This window comes from Tyto alba, unplaced genomic scaffold (assembly GCF_018691265.1).
Source record: "Tyto alba isolate M040663 unplaced genomic scaffold, T.alba_DEE_v4.0 Super-Scaffold_1, whole genome shotgun sequence".
Taxonomy (NCBI): Eukaryota; Metazoa; Chordata; class Aves; order Strigiformes; family Tytonidae; genus Tyto; species Tyto alba.
Window position 1 is genome coordinate 8,708,748 of NW_024881261.1, and position 20,965 is coordinate 8,729,712.

Sequence of the window (20,965 nt, forward strand, 5' to 3'; positions counted from 1 at the left end):
TTTGACTCTAAAACAAAGAATTGAATAGCCTTGAAATCTGATCTAGTCAATGAGATTAAGAAGTCTAGCTGCTGGCAAAGGGTAACTGTTACTAATAGATACTTCTGGCAGAATAGATCTGCCAAGAAGTTCATGCTGGACCTAGTGAATTTTGCTGGCAGTTTTGTTGGTTCCATTTTTCAGTTTAACCTCAAGGATGATCCAGTTCCTATAGCCAGGTGGTTTTGTGTTACTGTAGATGACCATGGTGCAAAACAGTCATGTAGCAGAAATGTGGAATGGATCCCTAAGGAGTTGAAATCAAAAGGAGATGTAATTTTCAAAGGGAAACATAAACACTTTTCTTCCTTCCTGCTAGCCCCTCAACACTTTCAAAAAGATAGGAACTGACTGATGTTACACGAGTTTTTATGTCTTGCTGGAGATTCTGATAAACCAAAATTAACAAAACAAAACTTTCATGTGCTGAAGCAGTAAACTGCTTCTGATATCAAGCTTATATAGAAGTGGAGTAAATTTTGTGAAGGACATCAAATTTGTAAGATGCTGAGATAGAAATCTGAGGTACAATCTTTCAAATGTCTGCTTGATATATATAAAACATAGAGGGAGGATATAGGTAGACTGTGGGTAAGAAGCTGTTACAGATCCATTCATTCATCAGAGCTTCAGGATCTCCAGGTATTTTAATTAAGATAAAATATTATTCATTAAAATAAAATATTATTTAATTTAGCCGTTTCATTAAATGTAGCAAAAATTGCACATCCATAATATTTGTTCAGGAAATTGAGGATTCTCTGTGGAAGGTACAGTGGATGCTGTCACATACAGTGATGTAAATCACAGTTAACTTCACTGAAATTAGTGGAATCCCACCTGAAGTGAATTACTTCAGTGGTGATAGTGTCAGGCACAGTTTTTGTATGAGGTGCTTCACCAGTTAAATGGAGAACAGTCTATATAGGATGCTTTAAGGTTTGCATCAGGGTCTTATATATGTAATTTTAAAGATCTGTATATTTTAAAGCAATTTTGAAGATCTTAATCAGTTGCTTTAAGCTCCTTGTTGTAGTAATAGGGATAAATTAATATTTTTTTAAAAAAGTAAAGGAAAATATGAAAATTATTAAATGTAGCAAAGGACTGGAAGATAGCCATATTTGAGATTCAGTGCTTTGGTTACAGCCTAGTTAAGCCATCTGGACCTGTCTGCACTGCCACATCAGTTAGGTATTGCTCTAACTGCTGACTTCAAGATCTGCTTTAGCATTTACTTTCTGACACATTTGCCCTTGTCTTCAGTAAAATCCATCTGATTTCCCTGGGATTCCTAGGAATTCCATGAGAGTTTGGGTGAATGAGCTGGAGTTTCACTGGACCAAAAGAGCTTCAGCAACATGGCCCCCCTCACAGACTCAACATCCATCTCCTCATTCTTAACTGACCCTAATTTGGGCAACCTCCTGGGTGTGTTCAGGTCAATTCTGCTTTTGTCTAAAATATGGAGACCTGACTGCCTACTGATGGGATCATCATGTAACTATTTGGTAAACAGAACACAGAAAACCAAACACATCCTCTTTTACTGCCAACCACCATGGTTTCTTTGATCCGTTAGTGTCCTTCAGCAGGATTTCCAAGATGCCAGCTAGCAGGGGTGGGGGAAGGGGAAGACACACACATTTCAGGGAAAAATAAAATCCACCCCAGGAAACCAAGCATATAATCCGCTTGGGTTCACATCTGCCCTCAGGTTTAAATGACAGACTGATTTTCTACTAGCTGCTCTTTCAGCCACGCTGTTTTTGCTGTATATAGTTTGTGTGCTTTGTATACACATTCCTCTTCCTGTCTTTCCTGTATTCATCAACCCTAATCGTACCTTGGTATCTGTTACGCTTTTAGCCCCTATCTTGACCCATTTTAATTACCTTATTACCTCTTCATGATAAGAAAGTCTTACCTCAGTGACCTTTTTAATTTTCTCAATACCTTTCTGTTTTCTTAACCCTTTACTAAGTGTTTGCTGCTTAGCCTTTTTTTTTTTTCTTTGAAGCCTTCTGTTTTCTTTCCATTTGCAAAATCCTCTTGATTCTCATTTTCTCTCACTTCTTTTCAGATCATGTCACATGGTTGAAATAGTGTACTGAACCATCAAATGGATAACAGATAGATATTTTCATTTGTTTTATTTTAATTTAATGTAATTCTTCTTATTATTTATCTACTTCCAAGTTTCCATAAATGGGGCAAATGATATTTGCCTATTTTACTAAATTCTCTACCTCCATTTAATAAATTTTGAACTGTGCTATTTACTCATGTGCTAATCTCACATAGAATTTGAGCAATTATTAAGGCAACTATCTGTTAAAAGCTGGAAGTAGATAAAGGTATGGGATTGCATTCTAATTTAAGAACATCCCAAAACAAGACAAAAGGTGCTTTTTGTGAGTTTGGCAGTGAGACTGCATTAATTTTCACATGCATTACTGTCTTTCTCAGGCCAGCCCTTAATGTCTGTTCTTTGTCTCCTGTGTCATGTATGAAGCAATTTGCATGTTGATTTGTTCAGTTCCCAGCACTGCCTGGTGACTGAAAGGCTATTTGACATCGTTCTGTGATTTGTGTTATTTCTAATGTTCCTTTTTTTAACTAGATGTTTGATAGTCCTTTCCTGTGTGTTATTGTAGACTCTTGGACCCTGGACCTATGGACTAAATTTTCTACACTAGTGTACACTTTGGGTCTCTAATATTTATCCTTCATCTATTCCATCTTTTTAATGACTGCTTTGATGTCAGTTTTGAGGAGATGTGATCACATTTCCTCATGATATATAGCCTGTCCTAGAACTATAGATTACCAAACGAGGAGCATGTTTCCTGAAATGGCTGTCATCAGTACAAGTCTGGAATACCTGCCTCTTTTTATTTAATTTTTCCTGCTTTTCAGGCAAGTAGAGTAAAGGTTCAAACTTCTCCATCCTTAGGGAACTTTGAATTTTCTGACCTGCTGGAGTGATGCCTTCAGTGAGACTACTTATTTGAATAAGTACTGGTCATATAACGGTTGCCCGATCCAGATGAGTGATAAACAGTTGCTGTATATCTTTTAGGATATGAAATGCATTCTTTGGTTTAATTTCATTCTTGGTAGCCTTGATTTGACATATAAATGTGAGAATATTTACCCAAGAATTTGTAATAGAGTTAGAATGAACCTGTGGTTACAAGTTGTTGACAATGTTTAGGAAACAATCACTGTACTGAAAAAGTAGTGACACATCAAGGTTAATAGTAATTTATTACCTGCAAAGAATATACTGCACCACTTTATGCATGCTGGTTATGTTTTTGCTTTGTTCATGGACAGAACCCACTCTGTTGGCAGGGCCCTAATAAGCACCATGGGGTTTACACTCCTCCAAGATGTATTCAGGCTCCTCTCAGCATGACTAGCATTTTCCTTGCTCGTGTGTTTCAGAAATGTTTTTTTCAGGCTGGCTGCAGACTCAAGGAGGAAGATCAGGTTTGGATGTCTAGTTTCAGCCATTTATTTGCAGCTACAACAAAAATGAAAATAAAAAAAAAACACACAAAAGAAGAAAAATTGGATTTTTAGAATGCATCTCAAAGGACACAGGTCCACATATGTTTGATTTGGCAACAAAGCCCTTTTAAGAGGTTGCCATCTTCCCTCAATCCATCCCTGCCCTGTGCCCTGTGCCATGATTTGCTACCTGCCAATTCTGCTGATGATGCTCTCTGTGGGAGTGCAATGTAAACCTTTCGGAGGAAAGGAATGGCTGTTTTATATGTGATTCATGTTACAGTCCCTAAAGTGGTTGCATTCAGACAACTGAGGGTGTGAAGTATGGCACAGGGCTGGGTGTCACAGGGCAAAGGGAGCCAGGAACTGTTAAGTCTGAAGTTAGAGCCCTGCCTTGGGTCTGCATTGTGAATCCAGCTCTGATACGTGAATTACCAAGTGCTGTTTGCTATCTTCTTAGTCTGGAAAGAATATTTCAGTACAAAGGTTGCTCACAGTACTGTACTTCACTCTTTGTTAATAGGCACAGTGATGACACCAAACTACATAGACTCAAATAGTCTCAGCGTTGCCCCATGGTGTGACTGCAGCAACAGTGGTAATGACGTAGACGAATGCCTGAAATTTCTGAATTTCTTCCAGGACAATACATGCCTTAGTGAGTACAAAATTAGATGTCTTTAAATGTGTTTTAGAATGTTTTCTGAAATTTCTTTACTGTTTAAGTATGTTATGATACATCAAGGCCATCTCTTTGCACCTTGTAAGCATAGTTCTTCTTTCTAAGAATTAAGCAAATGAGCAAATACATCTGATACTATGGCTTATGGCCAAGATTGCAAACATGAGAAGCTCTTGGAAAAAAATTCCGATAACAAAGTTGCATCATGTAGAAATATGTTTACATCACAGATCATGTTCAGACCCTAACAGTCAGGCAGCATCTGTACCAAAAAATTACAGCACCGGAGGGGCTCTGTATAATTTAAGAACTTCATATAAAAAAAGACATGTAGTTTATGATATGAAGGATTTGCTGTAGGTAAGTATAAATTGGATTGTGCTTACAATTTATAGGCAAGCTTCAGGTTTTTTAGGTTACTTGATCTCAGATGCCTGGTTTTAAACACCGGTCTGGATGGTACCTATTTTCAAGATTTTGTTAAATTATTGATTTTTTTTTTTTTTTCAGTGAAACTCACTTCCAAATTAGGGACTGTTATAAATTTCAGAATGGCTCAGTGGAGTCGATTTTGGCAGGTTCTCTTTTCAAATTTCCTGTCTGCCTGGAGCAGCATAATTGGATGATGTGGAGTGTGCATCAGAGTTTTAATTTCAGATAAATGAGGAGACCAAAAGAGCTTGGCTTTTCTAGCCTAGCAGAACATAAGTTGAAAGGATACGTGATTGTTCTCTGAAATTGCATTAGAGGGGCAAGCCCAGGGAGGGAAAAGGATTACTTAAGCTAGAGGACAATGTTGGCACAAGATCAAAAAGGGAGATATTGGCCATACATATTTAGGCTTGAAATTGGAAAATTTTTAGCTATCAGACTAAAGTTAAGAAATAGGCTTCCAGCAGGAGTTTGGGGGATAAAAAATTCTTACCAGTTTTAGAAGTCATATTTTATCAGTTTATGAAAGGAAGCACACATAGTTGTTTTTTTCAAAAATAATGAATGATCTTGATGACCCAGACTGTCCCATCCAGCCCTATATACTTAGGCTAACAGTAATGCCAGGTTCAGTCTATATTTTAGTATAGCGGTCTGAAAATCTCCATTGGTAGTTTCAAACCAGGCAGCATATTGTGAAGACATGGGGAACTTTGCATACAAAAAGTGAGTGACTTGAGTTGTTTATTTGATACAATATTTATTAAGCTTTGGAAGAATTAATAAATTACTCAAGATAATTCAACAAAAAATCCCAGAACACAATTCAGACTATGATTGGGTAAAAGTTAACAATATAGCATCAGACTTGCTTCAAACCTAATGAGGCTGCCATTTACATATACTGTAATACATCAGATTTTATTCATTTGTGAATGTATTAATTGCTGGAATGTTACAGGTTCCTTTTAGAACATAACAGAATGAACAAGACAGAATGATCCCTTGTCCTTTCTTTTGCTATCAGTATAAAAGCATTAATGAAGACAAATCAAAGACATTAGAGGTTACTGTGAGACAAATTATAGTCATCCTAGCTGTAAGAGATGTCATCTACATGAAGAAATTGAAGATGTTTCTGGTTTAATAAAAAGTTTTTTCTCTTACAGAGAATAGGAAAAGTTCCAATTATTATTTTTTTTAATTGTCATTGTCATTAATGGGCCTATAGTGCCTGAAGAAAATGTCATTTGTTTAGTGGATGAGATTAAAATCCAGTTTTTTTAGACAAAACAAAAATCCTTTTTCCACAATGGGGTGAAATCAGGAATTTCTTGCTAGTCTGTATTGCTAAAGTATACTTCCCCTTCAAACTGGAAAATAAACCAGTGATTTGGGGCATTTACAGAAGGTGTGGAGAACCTAGTTTAAATGTGTATTCAAAAATCCATTTGGTTATTTATGTGAAGTAAAAAGCAGGAGACCTAGGGTCACATTCATACTGTGCTTGATGTGGAGCTGGGATATGAAGCTGAGTTACCATGTCCCACATACACACCTGAAATCCTGATCTTTCTTGCACCTCTGTATGCACTTGCCTAGAAATTCCACTCTACAGTTGGAAAGACTTTTGCAACAGATGTTAAGTTGAAACTAGAGTGGAAGTTTTGATTTCAAAACATGGATGTGAAAATACAAGTGAAAATTCCAGTCTGTTTTAATAACTAGTCCCAAGAAAGAAAAATATTGCATTGTTTTACCTTTGGCATCTATTAGATAACTGTTTCTTTATGTCAAAATTTTCCTGCAGAATATGGGTTTATATCAGAACTGTGAAATTGGCTCAATCTCAAGAAAGCTAAAAATCCAAATTAATAGGCCCCAAATAAGATATATTCAACCTTAAATTTTGGGGCTGTGTATTATCTTGCATGTACTTTTATCCTCTTTATTGGAAGATGCAAGTTCACTGGTAATATTACAGTGGTCCTAATTGCTGTCTCTCTAGTTAGAGTTTGGCCAATCTTAAGTCTTTAAGACTTTATTTTAGCTACTCTGGAAGTGGATGTCCTGACATTCATTTGCATATTCTAGAATTCCTACTGAACTGAATGGGATTCAATATATCTAGCTATCTGTTCAAAGGATTTGCTCACACCTGCTTCATACTGCAGTAAAAAGAATTGGCAAGTGGGAGAAAAAGCATAAAGCAGTGAGTTACTTAATAAAAATTATTGAAAGGACCTTTGCTAGAGCAGTTATACACTTGAAGTACCTCCTTACAGTCATTATGTTTTTTGAAATGTATTTGAAATATGTATGAAAATTATATCTATAAAATACATATTTAAAATATAATTTATATATTTGAAATATTATGAAAATATGAGGAGGGATGGAGCACATCTTCTATATGGACAAGTGGAGAGAGTTGGTGTTGTTCAGGCTGGAGAAGAGAAGACTCCGGGGAGACCTTAGAGCGGCCTCCCAGGGCTTAAAGGGGGGACAGGAAAGATGGGGACAGATGTTTTAGTAGGACCTGTAGTGCTACGACAAGTGCTGATGGTTTTAAACTAGAGGAGGGTAGATTCAGGCTAGATATAAGGAAGATATTTATACAATGAGGGTGGTGAAGCACTGGAACAGGTTTCCCAGAGAGGTGGTAGATGCCCCATCCCTGGAAACATTCAAGGTCACATTGAACAGAGCTCTGAACAACCTGATCTAGTTGAAGATGTCCCTGCTTATTGCAGGGAGTTTGGACTAGATGACCTTTAAATGTCCCTTCCAACCCAAACTATGTCAAGTTGGAAGGGACCCATAAGGATCATCAAGTCTGATTCTATGAAAGGATTAAACAAGACTAATTGTAAAGACTACTTTTACTTAGAAAACTGGAAGGATTGCATGTATTTCTGTGATCCTTCTTGCAACAATGCAAACAAAGAGTTAATTTAGGAAATAATAGGAAAATATTGCTTTATACATTTCCTTATTCAGGTAAAACCAAGAAAAATATCATTCCACCCTTCTCGCTTTGTTTCTATCAACCCAGCTGATTGTGGTGCCTTTTACAAATTCTTCTCTTTGCATGTTGGAGTTCTAAAAACTAATATCAGATTAAAATACATCTTTTTCAGATGAGAATTAAATGTAAATTATTTTATAAGGCAAGGAATACCACTGAGAAGAAGTATTAATAACTTCCACATATTAGTCTCCAGTGAAATTGTTTGATATCTTGTACAAAGAATTTGAAATAAGAAATCCCCAAATCCATGTTGAATCCCCAAAGACCCGATTAAAAAATATTTTTCTATTTGTTTATTAAAAAAACCCAACCAATTTACTCTTGCCATAAACACACTCTTTAATCCCATGAAACTGTGATAAGCTTTTTAACTTTTATATACTAAAGTTTTAGTTTAAGCATGTTTTCCTCACCTAATTATGCAGATTTTGGTTGAAAACTATAAGGAAAAGATTGTCTTAGTTAAATCATTTTGTCGTTAAAGGCATATTAGTTTTACTACAACATGCTGTAGAAATAAATTAATACTTTGCCTGTTCTCTGTTTCTAGTTTGCTATGTAACATCACCTGCCTGAATTAGGACATAACATTCAAACTGTGTTTTAAATCTTGAAAGTTAATTTTTGAAGCTTTTTGGTGGTAACAAATATGATTACAGTAAGTCCTAGAGCTTCTGTCAAGAATTACTGGGAACATTACAAAGAAGAGGCTGCACCAGATAATTATGTGACCCCAGAATCTCAGTTCATGTTTCTAATATGTTAAAAATTAAGACACATTTTTCAGCATAAAAATTGAGTTTCTATAAATACACATTTTCAATAGAATAATAATAATGATTAAAAAGTCAATTCTGCTTTCTGCCATTTGTTTAGAAATAGAAAATTGCCTGTAATTTATTTTTACAGAAAATGCAATTCAGGCCTTCGGCAATGGTACTGATGTGAATGTGTGGCAGCCAATCTTACCAGTACAAACCACTACAGCCACAACTACAACAGCTTCCAGACTTAAAAACACAGGTTCAGAGACCACCAACAATGAAATACCCACCCACAACGATTCACCAGCATGTGCAAACCTGCAGGTAAGAGAGTCTTGTACTTATATAAGTACATAAATTAAAGTACATAAACTAAAGTTTTTCTTAGATATGTATACAGAGCAGTCTCCTGCATAAATAGATGCCTGCTTAAATTGGAATATCTGTTTATTTCCATGTTGTAGTTACAAACTGGATATATTATAAAATATCAGGCACTCTTATTTTAAATCAGAAACATGCGTATTTCCAAGTCAACTTTATTGCCTCTCTGACTCAGAAGCAGAACATAGTATTTAATTTCTTATCACAGGTTTGAGTATGAATGTGGCATTCTCCAAACCAGGATATGTCAGATTAAATTAATCCCCTGAGTAATCCAAATTCAGAGGGAACTCTTAATGTCAGCTAGCATGTCCTGCTGTCTTTGTTATGTTACTGACAGTAAACTCAAGAGATTGTTTGGCTGAGTAGGTCTGGATACTAGAGAATATGTGATGCTACAAACTACATGGTGAAGAATCTGGACAAAGATAGAAGTTACTCTGAATTAGGTGTTTTCCTGAACGGGAGTCAAGGTCATGATGTGATTTTGGCCAATGGATATAGTGATTTTCTTCGACACTTCAGTTAGGCTATTTATGGTGCATCACTGATTCTGGATTTAGAGGCTTATCACTTGCTGAAGGCATTATATGCAGCTCTTAGAAAGTTTGAAGAAGTTGGGCAGGAGACAACTACAAAATCAAGGCAGGAAAGAGGTAACAGGAAATGTAAGCTGAAAACATCCTTAGGCCAGATTAGAATCAGGGGTTATAAAAATTTCTGGTGGTTTAAATGCAAAATTAGGTCAGGGATAGATCAGCTTAGCCTCTTTATTTTTGTCTTCACAGAAGGAAAATGGATACATGACACAAACAAAAGTGTCCAAGTTTTAAATTCTTATCTGGTATTAAGATATTTTTTTCTGGATTCCCAAACTCTTCTGTACCTGTAGCATTCACATCTCACTTACTTATAAAAAATTTATTTTGTATTTTTCATATTAAACTATATCAAAGTTTCCATGATCACTAAAATGGACAGTTTGTAAACGTTGGAAATTTATTTTGCTTTTTGTTTTTTCCTGCACCACTCTCTCTCCTTTATCCTTTTCTGGTCTCTCCATTTATTTTGCATTGACAAACTGCATGTGAATTAACATTTTTCAGAGGCATTACGGAGTCATAAAATAGACGAGGTTAGTGGTATATGGTGTTGAGTTTAGGTCCTTCTGTTTTAATTCTGTTTTTCATATCTCCGCATTCATTACTAGTTAAGCTTTGTAAGTTATTGATGAGAGGGAGCTAGTTCTAGGCATATCTTTCTGTATGCAGCAGTCATTTGACCAAATAGAATATGCTAAAAAGAAGCGTAACCTTTTAAACATAAAACTTGGAATATCTTGCATTTAAAGCAAGACCTTGATTGGATATTTTTAATTCACTTCATGTTATATTAAAAAGTTGGTTTATGGGAGAGATCACATTTTCCTTCAGTGTTTATACAGTCCCCTGTAGAGTAAGGCCTCCAGATGCTACCAAAGTACACATGATAAATAATGAAACGAAGAAATGGCAAGTGATCACAAATCCCACTGGATTCAGTTTGATTTGCAAATGTTCCTTAAGCCTGAATAGGTGTTCCAGTGTTCTGAAAATTAATCAAATTCTTTCCTGTCCTTACTCCTGTTACTCTGGCATTTTGAAGTCACATCCCACATGAGTTTATCAGCACTGGTTTAAATCTATGTTATGACTTCCAGTGTACCCCTGATATACCTGACACAAGAAGTAAAGGTCTGTAGAGAATCAGCTTCCTTTAAATAAATGGTCTCTGCTGTTTTGTAGAAACTATAGATATGTCTGCACTAAAAGGTCGCTGAAGTTATGTGAATCAAGTAGTTTTATTCTTGTGAAGTACAACATTCTAGTGCTCACTGCTTCCTTGTGTCAGAACTGAAACAGAAAGAACAAAGCTCTTATATTTTAATGCATTTTTCAGAAAATAACTTACTAATAGAGCCAAAGCAAGCCCACATTTTTTTAAAAAAGAAACCTGTGGTTTTTGGACAGTATGGTGCCACTTTGCATTTGAGACTTAAACCTCAATGCAAATTTCACAAAAGAACTGGAGGCATTCATATCACACTTGGAGAAGGGTATTCATTCCAAGGCTCTCTTCCCATGAAAAATATGCCTTTGTAGCATTTTCAAAACATGAACTAGCACGACCAAGAGCGGTCTGAAAGGCTTTGTTACATGCTTAGCAGTTGAGCTGAAAGGTTTCAAAAAGGCAATAAACACTGTGAAAAGTAGAATTAAAAGCATTAGTCTCAGCACAAAAAGACAATGGCGGGGGGAGGATAAGGAAATGATCATTGGGATGCTACAAGGCTGCATATCCTAGTTAGTGGGTTTAAAAATACAGTGAAGAGATAAAGAGAAGGAAGTGATTGATTAGTATAAATTGCCATAGAAATGAACAAATACTAACCTCCTGGGGTTGTAAAATACAGGGCACTAACCCAGTCTGCCAAGAGTGTCACTGGCTGAGCAATTTTCGATACATTTTTTTCTGACTTGTTCAGAATGATTGTATGAGAAGCAAGAATACACTAATGGTTTTGTTGCTGTGCCATGTTCTAATGTACACATGCAAACCTGGGAATTGAAAGGGCTGTAAATGCTTAAAGAAAATATGACATAGTCTTTGTTTACCTGTACTCAATATTTATTCTTAATACCTGTTGAAGCTTTGGACTTCTAAACAATTTTTTTTTCGCTGATGCTGTTTAGAGATTGTTCTTCATTTCAACTTACTATTGCTACCAGAATTTACAGTTTCCTATTATGGTTGTATTTTCTTATTTCAAATTAATACAGAGAAATGTTAATTTCTTATATATGCTTATTTTATGTTTAGATATGCATGGATTTGTGTAGCATACTTTTTTTTCCTATCCCTAAATTAAATCAGTATCCATCTTTGCCAGGAAAATGCTTAGATTTTTCAAGCATCCTATAAAATCTTTGGTAAATATCTGGCTTCTAACAAAGTTTGCTAAACAGATAGTTGTAAATAGGTGGTAAATAAGATGATAAATTCAAGTATTTACTGAGGTACTTGACATCTTATAAAGGATCCTCAGCACCACATAAAAATAATTTATAAAATATTATGAACAAAAAGGAAGATGAATGCCAACACTGTGCTCCTTATACAGGCATATTTTATTAAATAATTGCTATCCCTCTCTTTTTTTTCTGATACCTTCACTCTAATGTTTTCTATTTAACGGACATATTTGCTTATCCTTCATTCTCAATAGTAACTTGTGTTCAGTACACCAGTCAAAAAATGGTTAGTCTTTCAGTCTCATGTTCTATCACCACTGTTTGAACTGTCACGTTGGATTTTAAAGGGACAAAAGAATGAGTTTGGATGTGTACTCACACCATGTATTCTTCAAGAAAAATGCTGCTTCTGGATTTAAGAGAGCTGAGTGAAATTGAAAGATGATAATGAAATAACTTCAAATGATAAATTAGACTAGATTAGATAAATTCTTACTACATCATCATCAGAGATGAATAAAAATCTAAGACTTTCATACTGGGTTTGCTACAGTATTTTAGAGGACATTTTGCACAAGACAAAAATGATAGAAGTCAAGATGGTTACAGACGCATGTCTAAATTTATGCATTTAATTCTATCACCTCCCTAGCTAGTTCTATACCTTTTTTTTCCCCACATTTATTATAAATGTCTTCGCTAGTTAACCTTAGTTCAGCATTCAGAGTAAATTTAAGGTTGTTTTTACTTTTGAAGAAATGTAAGCAGTGGACACATGTAATTGGGGTACATGGCCCTTCAGACTTGAAGACAATCACCTTTCAGTCGAGCCCAGTATGTGAATGTCTTTCTACTCTCAGCAGCAAAATTTAAAAAATTACAAGATAGGGATTAAAAAGCTCAAACATTTGTGGGGAACAAGGAGGTTCCAGAGCTGAACGCAGTACTTCAGGTGGGGTCTTACAGGAGCAGAGCAGAGGGGGAGAATCCCCTCCCTCAACCTGCTGCCCCCCCTGCTCTGGATGCAGTCTGGGGCACAGTTGGCTTCCTGGGCTGTGAATGCACATTGCTGGCTCACAGTCAGTTTTCCATCCACTAATATGCCCGCATCCTTGTCCTCAGGGATGCTCTCAATCCACTCTTCACCCAGAGTGTATTTCTGCTTGAGATTGTCCCGACCCATGGGCAGGACCTTGCACTTGGCCTCAAACTTCTTGAGGTTTGCACAGGCCCACCTCTCAAACTGCCCAGGTCCCTCTGGATGGCATCCCTGCCCTCAGCGTGTCAACGCACCACACAGCTCCGTGTCACTGGCAAACTTTCTGAGCGTGCACTCAATCCCACTGTCCATGTCACCGACAAAGATGTTGAGCAGCACTGGTCCCAACAGTGACCCCTGAGGAACGCCACTCGTCACTGCTCGCCACTTGGACATCGAGCCATTGACCACAACTCTTTGATTCCTTATCTATCAAGTTTTCCACCCATCAAATCCACGTCTCTCCAATTTAGAAATGAGGATATTGTGCAGGACAGTGTCACATGCTTTGCACAGGTCTGGTAGATGACGTCAGTTGCTCTTCCATATTCACCAATGCTTTAACACCATTGTAGAAGGCCACCAAATTTGTCAGGCACAATTTTGCCTTAGTGAAGCCACATTGGCTGTCACCAGTCACCTCTTTATTATCCATGTGCCCTAGTATAGTTTCAAGGAGGATCTACTCATTGATCTTGCCAGGCACACAGGTGAGAGTGACTGGCCTGTAGTTCCCTGGGTCTTCCTTTTTCTCTTTTTAAAAATGGGGGTTATGTTACCCCTTTTCTAGTCCATGAGACTTTACTGAACTGCCACAACATCTCAAATATGATGAATAGTGTCTTAGCCACTTCATCTGCAAGTTCCCTCAGGACCCATGGATGTATCTCACTAGGTCCTATGGTCTTGTGCACCTTCAGGTTCCTTAGATGGTTTTAAACCTGATCTTTTCCTACAGTCGGTGGTTCTTCATTCTCCCAGTTCCTGACTTTGCCTTCTGTGGTTTGGGCAGTGTAGCTGGAGCACGTGCCAGTGAAGACTGGGGCAAAAAATTCACAGAGTGCCTCAGCTTTCTCCATATCCTGGGTAACCAGGTCTCCCATTTCCTTCCACAGAAGGCCCACATTTTCCCTAGTCTTCCTTTTATCACTGAGGTACCTAGAGAAGCAATTCTTGTTGCCCATGACATCCCTGGCCAGATTTAATTCTATCAGGACTTTTACCTTCCTAACCTGATATCCAGCTGTTCAGTCCATTTCTCTGTATCCCTCCCAGGCTACCTGTGCTTGCTTCCACCTTCCTTTTTGTGCTTGAGCTTGTCCAGGAGCTCCTTGTTCATCCATGCAGGCATCCTGGCGTTATTACTGGACTTCTTTGTCAGGATGCATCGCTCCTGATCTGGGAGGAGGTGATCCTTGAATATTAACCAGCTTTCTTGGGCCTCTCTCCCCTTCCAGGCTTTATCCCATGGTATTCTACCAAGCAGATCCCTGAAGAAGCCCGAGTCTGCTTTCCTGAAGTCCAGGGTAGCAGTCTTGCTGTGCACCCTCCACACTGCCCGAAGGATCTTGAACTCCACCATTTCATAGTCACTGCAGCCAAAGCTGCCCTTGAGCTTCATGTTCCCCATCAGCCCCTCCTCATTGGTGATAACAAGGCCCAGCATAGCACCTCTCCTCATTGATGACTTTATCTCTTGGAGAAGAACGTTATCATCAATGAACTTCAGGAACCTCCTGGATTGCTGTATTGTCCCTCCAACAGTTATCAGGGTGCTTGAAGTGCCTCATGAGGACCAGGGCTTGTGAACATGAGGCTTCTCCTATCTGTCCACAGATGGCCTCATCCACGTGCTCTTCCTGGTCGGGTGGCCTGTAGCAGACCCCCGCTATACATCTGTCCCTGCCCTCCCTTAATCTTGACCCATAAGCTCTCAGTCGGCTCCACATCCATCCCCAGGCAGAGCTCCCTTCACGCCAGCTGGTCATTGACATAGAGCGTGACCCCCACTCCTCTTCTCCCCTGCCTGTCCTTCCTAAAGAGCCTGTATCCTTCCATTCCAACACTCTAGGCATAGGATACATCCCACCACCCCCTGGGATGCTAATAAGACTGTAGCCCCACAGGTGTGCTGACATCTTGTTTATTCCCCATGCTACGTGCATTTGCACAGAGGCATTTGAATTGGGCTGAGTTACTGGCTGGAATTCCCTTGTGCTGCCCTTCAGGTGCTCTCCTGATGCCCTGTTATCCCTTTGCAGGCTCTGGGCATCTATTGCATCTATTATGGCAAGTTTTAGGGCAGAAACAGGAGACAGGGCTCACAATTCTCTGAGACCAGAACTTAAACGTGACTCAGACTGAAAATGACTGTGCTTTTCTCTTGTAGATCTATCTTTTGCAGCTCTTCAGCACTGTGTAAGGCTCTGCTAATCTGGTGTTTGAAGTACTATCTATAATTACTTAATGTAGCTTCCCATGTGCTAAATATTATTATTATAAAGCATTGTGTAGGTGTTTGGAGAGGGTTAAAAGCTTCAGTGTAGTGTTCTAAGGATCAAGACACAGCAGGTGTGGAGCTTCATGGACTGGTAATTGTGTGGTGGGTGGACAGAAGCAGGAAACATGGGCAGCATGTAGGTGTGTTGTTGATGAGGGGATAGTACAACTGCTGAGGCTGTACACTGGAATTGAAGCAAAGGGAACTTGATTTATCCCCTGAGCACCAGTATTAATTCCCCCATATACCTGGCACTCTCTTTCCCCCATCTCTTAACACACCCTGTGATATTTCAGTTTCTTTTTTGTTTTGTGAAAAACAAGCACTGTCCTTTCAAATGCTCTGCCTGCTCTGTCCCTTGGGAGAAGTTCTACTTGCACCTCTTCCTCCAGGCACAGCAACTACGGAGAAAGTTATAGTCTGGGGCATAAGATGGTCAGGAATATAAGACTCCCAACGCTGTGCCAGAGCAAAATAAAAAATAAAAATAAAAATAAAAATAAAATATTGACTGAATGTTCCATATGAAAAGATTTAAATTTACCTCCTCTGTTTCCAGGATTAGCTGACATAATGGGGTCGACCTGCTCGTACAAGTGATTTAGAGAACACCTATTGGCAGCTTTTCTTCTAAAAAAACGTCTTTAATTTCCTTCAGTAGCAATTCTGTTGTGCCTAAAGAAGTCTTGTGTGCTTGCATGTTCTTATTAAAATCTGCCAGCCAGGGATAATTTGAAGTTTCATCTTTAATCTTATACTGCTAATTTTGGGAGCACTGAACAAAATTCTATGTTTTACTAAAATGGAGACTATTTTGTCCATTGATTTCATTGACATTGATTTCAGTGAAGATAATCCTTCTTTGCTTCAGCACTGTGCTGGAGTGGTTCCTCAAAAAATGTGGATGTATAAAATTCCCTGAGACTCTATTCATTTACTGCATGACTCTTGCACTTCTCAGACAGAACCAGGGAAGGTGAAGTCACCATGAGTGAGGGACAGGTTTGGGTGTTGGTGCATTACTGCGCAAACAGTGGACCTCAGCTGCTTTTCAGTGAACATATAGATACATATGTGCTAATAATATGATCATGTAAACTGCTCCCACTCAGAGGTAGGCTGTGCTTGGGTTCTTCACCATCTTTGTCAAAGAATTTCAGGACCACACAAGATAGATCATTTTCAAGCTTGTTGAAATCCTGATGAATTTAAAGATCTGTTTAATATAGCTGATTAATTTCTAAGTACAGAGGGTCTTTTGCCTCTCTTTTGAACATCAGAGGAACAGTTTGAGGATGTAGCCAAGTATCATACCCTATAGGCTCAGATGTATCATATTATTGTCAGCATTTCTATGAGACATCAGCCATCAGTAGTCAGTAGAAAATCGTTCTCATTTACCAGCCTTGGTTGAACTTAGTTGAACATTGGGTCCCCTTGCAAGATCAATCACGATTTGTGGAGTACTGTAGTGGCTAAAAGTCTTCAACATTGTAGCACAACACATCTCTTTTGCTATCATCAGAGCTACACAGATGTACACTGGTTAACCTTCAGTCTCTTTGGCATGCAGAGCTCTCTGTAAGACTGGACCTTATATTTAATGATCAGTACTCTGATGAAACATTTTTAATGCTGGAAGTGGTTGTAATAAACTTATGTTACTGAAGGACAGCAAAATGGTCTATTTTACATATTAGAATTATAGTTTAAATTATGTTTTTTCAATTAGCATGCTTTTCATTACACCAAAATATTGTGCATGTATACTGCTGGAGAGTATAATACTTTAGAATTATTTCATCAATGATAAAATATTTTACAGTTCATTTCAAAAAAAAAGTTTTAATAGTCTGAGCATCTTTAGTGTATTATAATAATACAGCGCTTTATAGCAGACTGTAAAACTCCAGACTACAGTTTTAGGAATCATGCAATTTTGTTTTATAGTTTAATAATTGTTCAATTGAAAATGAGTATGAGGTTACTAAAAACCAATTTAATGACTTACAAAAATACAACTTTATTAAAATGTACTACACACCTTTACAGAAAATTGGAATTTCTATGGACAGATTATAGTTCTTATCCTCAGAAAGAATTTTGCAAATTATTGCTACTAAAAGCAGATGTAGCATTTGCAGTGTTCCCATAAGCCACAGTTGTTTCTATGTTTCACATCAGTGTCTTCTTACAGGAATACCCACAAAAATAAAAAGTACTAGAATAAACTGGAATGAGAAAATTGGATTACATCAGATAAACCAAATCAAACTATTCATAGCCCATGTTATTACTTTATGTGGTTCTTCATCATCTTAAAGGTATTCCTAATGTCAGACAACTTTAGTTCTCAATCAAATATCTAGTCCATCATGTATTTCCCTTTTAAAACAGATAGCTCGCTATAGCCTGCAAAAACCAGCCATAAAATGGAGTATAGTATTATAATTTAATTTTAAGGCATAACTACTACTAATAAAAATTGTAGGTCATTGCATTGTGATGGTAGATGTTTAATCATATTGTCTTTGGAAGTATAGTTCATAATATATTGTGCATTTATGGGACTTGACAAAGCGCTTTGTTGAAGATGTATTGTTTGCTGTTAGCAAAAACTAGGTTTTAACCATGACTGTTCAAGTGAAAGTAACTGGTTATGCTAGCAGGCTGACTCTGTTGCAAAGCAAGTGCAGAGAAAAGCGATCGTGCCACCAGGCTTCTAATGGAATGGAGAAGAAGAATAGAATCCTTGAAATCATTAGTACTTTTTTATTTTAACTGGAATAGCTTGCAGGAGTCCTACTTATAGACACGAATCCCATCAGACAAGTCATTTCACAGGTTCACAATGAAAAGGTACTCCTGACCTTAAAAACCCAATGAATTACAGTTAACTTCAGTTAAGCTAAGTTATCACCTCATAGCCTCTATTTATTCTGAAAACCACATAGTGTATTTGAGTGCTCTAGAAACAATAAATATTTTACTATTATAAATGGTGTTAATGCACTATGTTATTGTCAAAAAATATATCCACAGAGACACATGAGGAAAACCAAAGTAAAAGATGGGTACTATCTCAGATAATTGATACAGTTGTCAATAGAGAGATGTTTCTTTCTGAAGTATGAAGATAGCTCAGCAGTTGCCAGAATAGATCAAAATTTAACAAATAAAATCTTCCTTTATCAATTATGCCATTTTTGAAAAGAATTGTTATTTACTAGGCAAGCAAAAGGATTTCAGAAGAATTCTATAATTGAAATGTATTTTTAAACACTATTACTGAAGCAGGTATTGAAGGTTTTGTTTTGTCGTGTGACAGTTTAAGACAAATAACAGTGTGGAGGCTAAATAATTTTGGATAGTGAAGCATTTTAATCCCAGATGCATACAGTTCTATGAATTTCTCCATCTTGTGGGATGATGGTGCAGAAGGGGTGATAAGTCAGGGGAGAAGTGTAGCAATTTGTTGCACAACCTCCTCGTTCCATGAGAGAGAAGGCTCACTGCTAGAGAGAGACCCTGACGCATTGTGCACAGTCCTGGTGCAGGGTCATGAAGTTTGCCTTGTCTCTTGTCCTGCTCTCTGAAATCCCCAGAGGTTGGGGAGGTGGTCCCAGATCCTGGAGTAGCGTTGTGGAGATGCCTGCCCCAGAGTCTTTTCCAAAAACCTTAATTCCCTGGTATTTTTATGAGTCCTTGGGTATATGGGTGGGTAGAGAAGAGTTCATGGATGGCTTATGGATTCAAATTGTGCTATAATTCTCTGATTTGCTGTCACCCTTGTTGGCTTTTGCAGTCTGCTTATTGACGACACTTCTGGACAGTTTTGCAGGTCTTAACAATCAACAGGTTGTTTGCATAGATTAGCTATCTATTTCCTAGAGCACACCAAACTTACGCAGTTGTTTGGAACAAGCGGGTGATCATATTTTGTCAGCAAATTGTCAATTGAAGTTCACTCTCCTATGCTCACAGCTCTGTCTGATTTATTTTAATTCCAAAATAACTTTAAATATAAGAATTGGGTAGTATGCAGAAGCCACTGTCCTGTTGTGGTATGTCGTGAGTAGTTATCAGGCAAGTGGAGTTTTCCAGAAGCCTTAGGAGCCTTCTGCACGTGTTTGCGTGTCTATTTCTTAGTAGTTTCAAGTGTTCACATTGCTTTGTTGCTGTTTTTAGCTGAACCATTATGAAGAATGTAGTAGAGTTAAAGCATCTGAGGAAGGTGTATGAATTTGAGTACTCCAGTGCTTAGAAAAATAGAAGGGATAAACTGATGTTACCCACTGGATGAAAATGGGCTTGAAGGCACTTACCGTATTCTCTCTTTTTATACATCTTGCAGAACATGCCAGTTGTGGATGTGGCAGCTTTGTTCATCCTCTTACACTCATTCTCATGGCAACCTTACTTTCCCTCTCTGAAACCTTGCTTCCAGTTAACCATTAGTCTTTATTAGATCCTTTTCCTATCTGTCCTTTCCTTTTTTTTTTTTTTTTTTTTTCCTTTTCTTTTCTTGCAGAGCTGTTCCATAATCTTCAGGCAATCAACTGCCTCATAGACATATTCTGGTATGAAATTTATCAGTATACAGTTTTCTATATTCTCTTTAATGATGTAACGGCTAAACACAGATTCAGAGGGGAAAAAAAAAAAACTGCATGAGACTGAGTTGGAGGGATGTTGAGCCCATATGGCACAAGAGGAGTCACCATGCCATCACTGCCTTGGCTGCCTTTGAAGCTACATGTGGGAAAGGGACTGGGGGTTGTGGCCATACTGGGGTGGAGTTAAGAGATTGGACTAGGTCTATATTTTGATTTGGGAAAAAAGTCTGAGGCAACCCTGCTTCCTTACCCTTGAGTAAAGAGAATACATTGCCTTCATCTGCCAACAGCAAAACCAGGAACTCACTAGAAATAAGCCTGGGGGCAGCACACCAATGTTTGAGCTACTGAAGTCCTTCAGTCTGCTTTCACAGTGTGGGTAGGGGATGGAGATCCATGTGGCAGCAAAGACACAAGGGCTATTGATGTGTTAGAAAGTGTGAAGTTCCTGACAATTGTCATGTAGGAATTAGGTCTTCTCCCTCTGAAAAGGTGGTGGGATCAATAGCCCAACTGAAGTGCATCTACACCAATGCACACAGCATGGGCAAGAAACAGGAGGAGCTGGAAGCCATTGTGCAGCAGGAAAACTGTGACATAGTTACCGTCACAGAAACATAGTGGGATGACTCACACAACTGAATTGCTGCAATGGATGGCTATAAACACTTCAGAAGGGATAGTCAAGGAAGGAAAGGTGGTGGGGCAGTCCTGTATGCTAGGGAGTGTTTTGATTGTCTAGAGCTTAAGGATGGTGATGATACGGTTGAGTATTTATGGGTAAGAATCAGGGGGAAGGCCAACAAGGCAGATATCATGGTGGGAGTCTGTTGTAGATCACCCAACCAGGATGAAGAGGCAGATGAAATATTATACAGACAGCTGGGAGAGGTCTTACAAGCTGTTACCATGGGGGGATTTCAGCTTACCAGATGTCTGCTGGCAATACAA

General features: G+C 38.1%; 1 protein-coding gene across 1 annotated transcript in view; it reads left to right on the top strand.

Moving 5' to 3' along the window:
* Positions 1–20,965, top strand: part of GFRA1 (GDNF family receptor alpha 1) — a 157,593-nt gene that overhangs the window by 109,623 nt on the left and 27,005 nt on the right. Inside the window, exons 6-7 of the mRNA XM_032988676.2 lie at positions 4,079–4,213; positions 8,610–8,788. Coding sequence (XP_032844567.1) covers positions 4,079–4,213; positions 8,610–8,788 — 314 coding nt within the window. The remainder of the gene's footprint in view (positions 1–4,078; positions 4,214–8,609; positions 8,789–20,965) is intronic.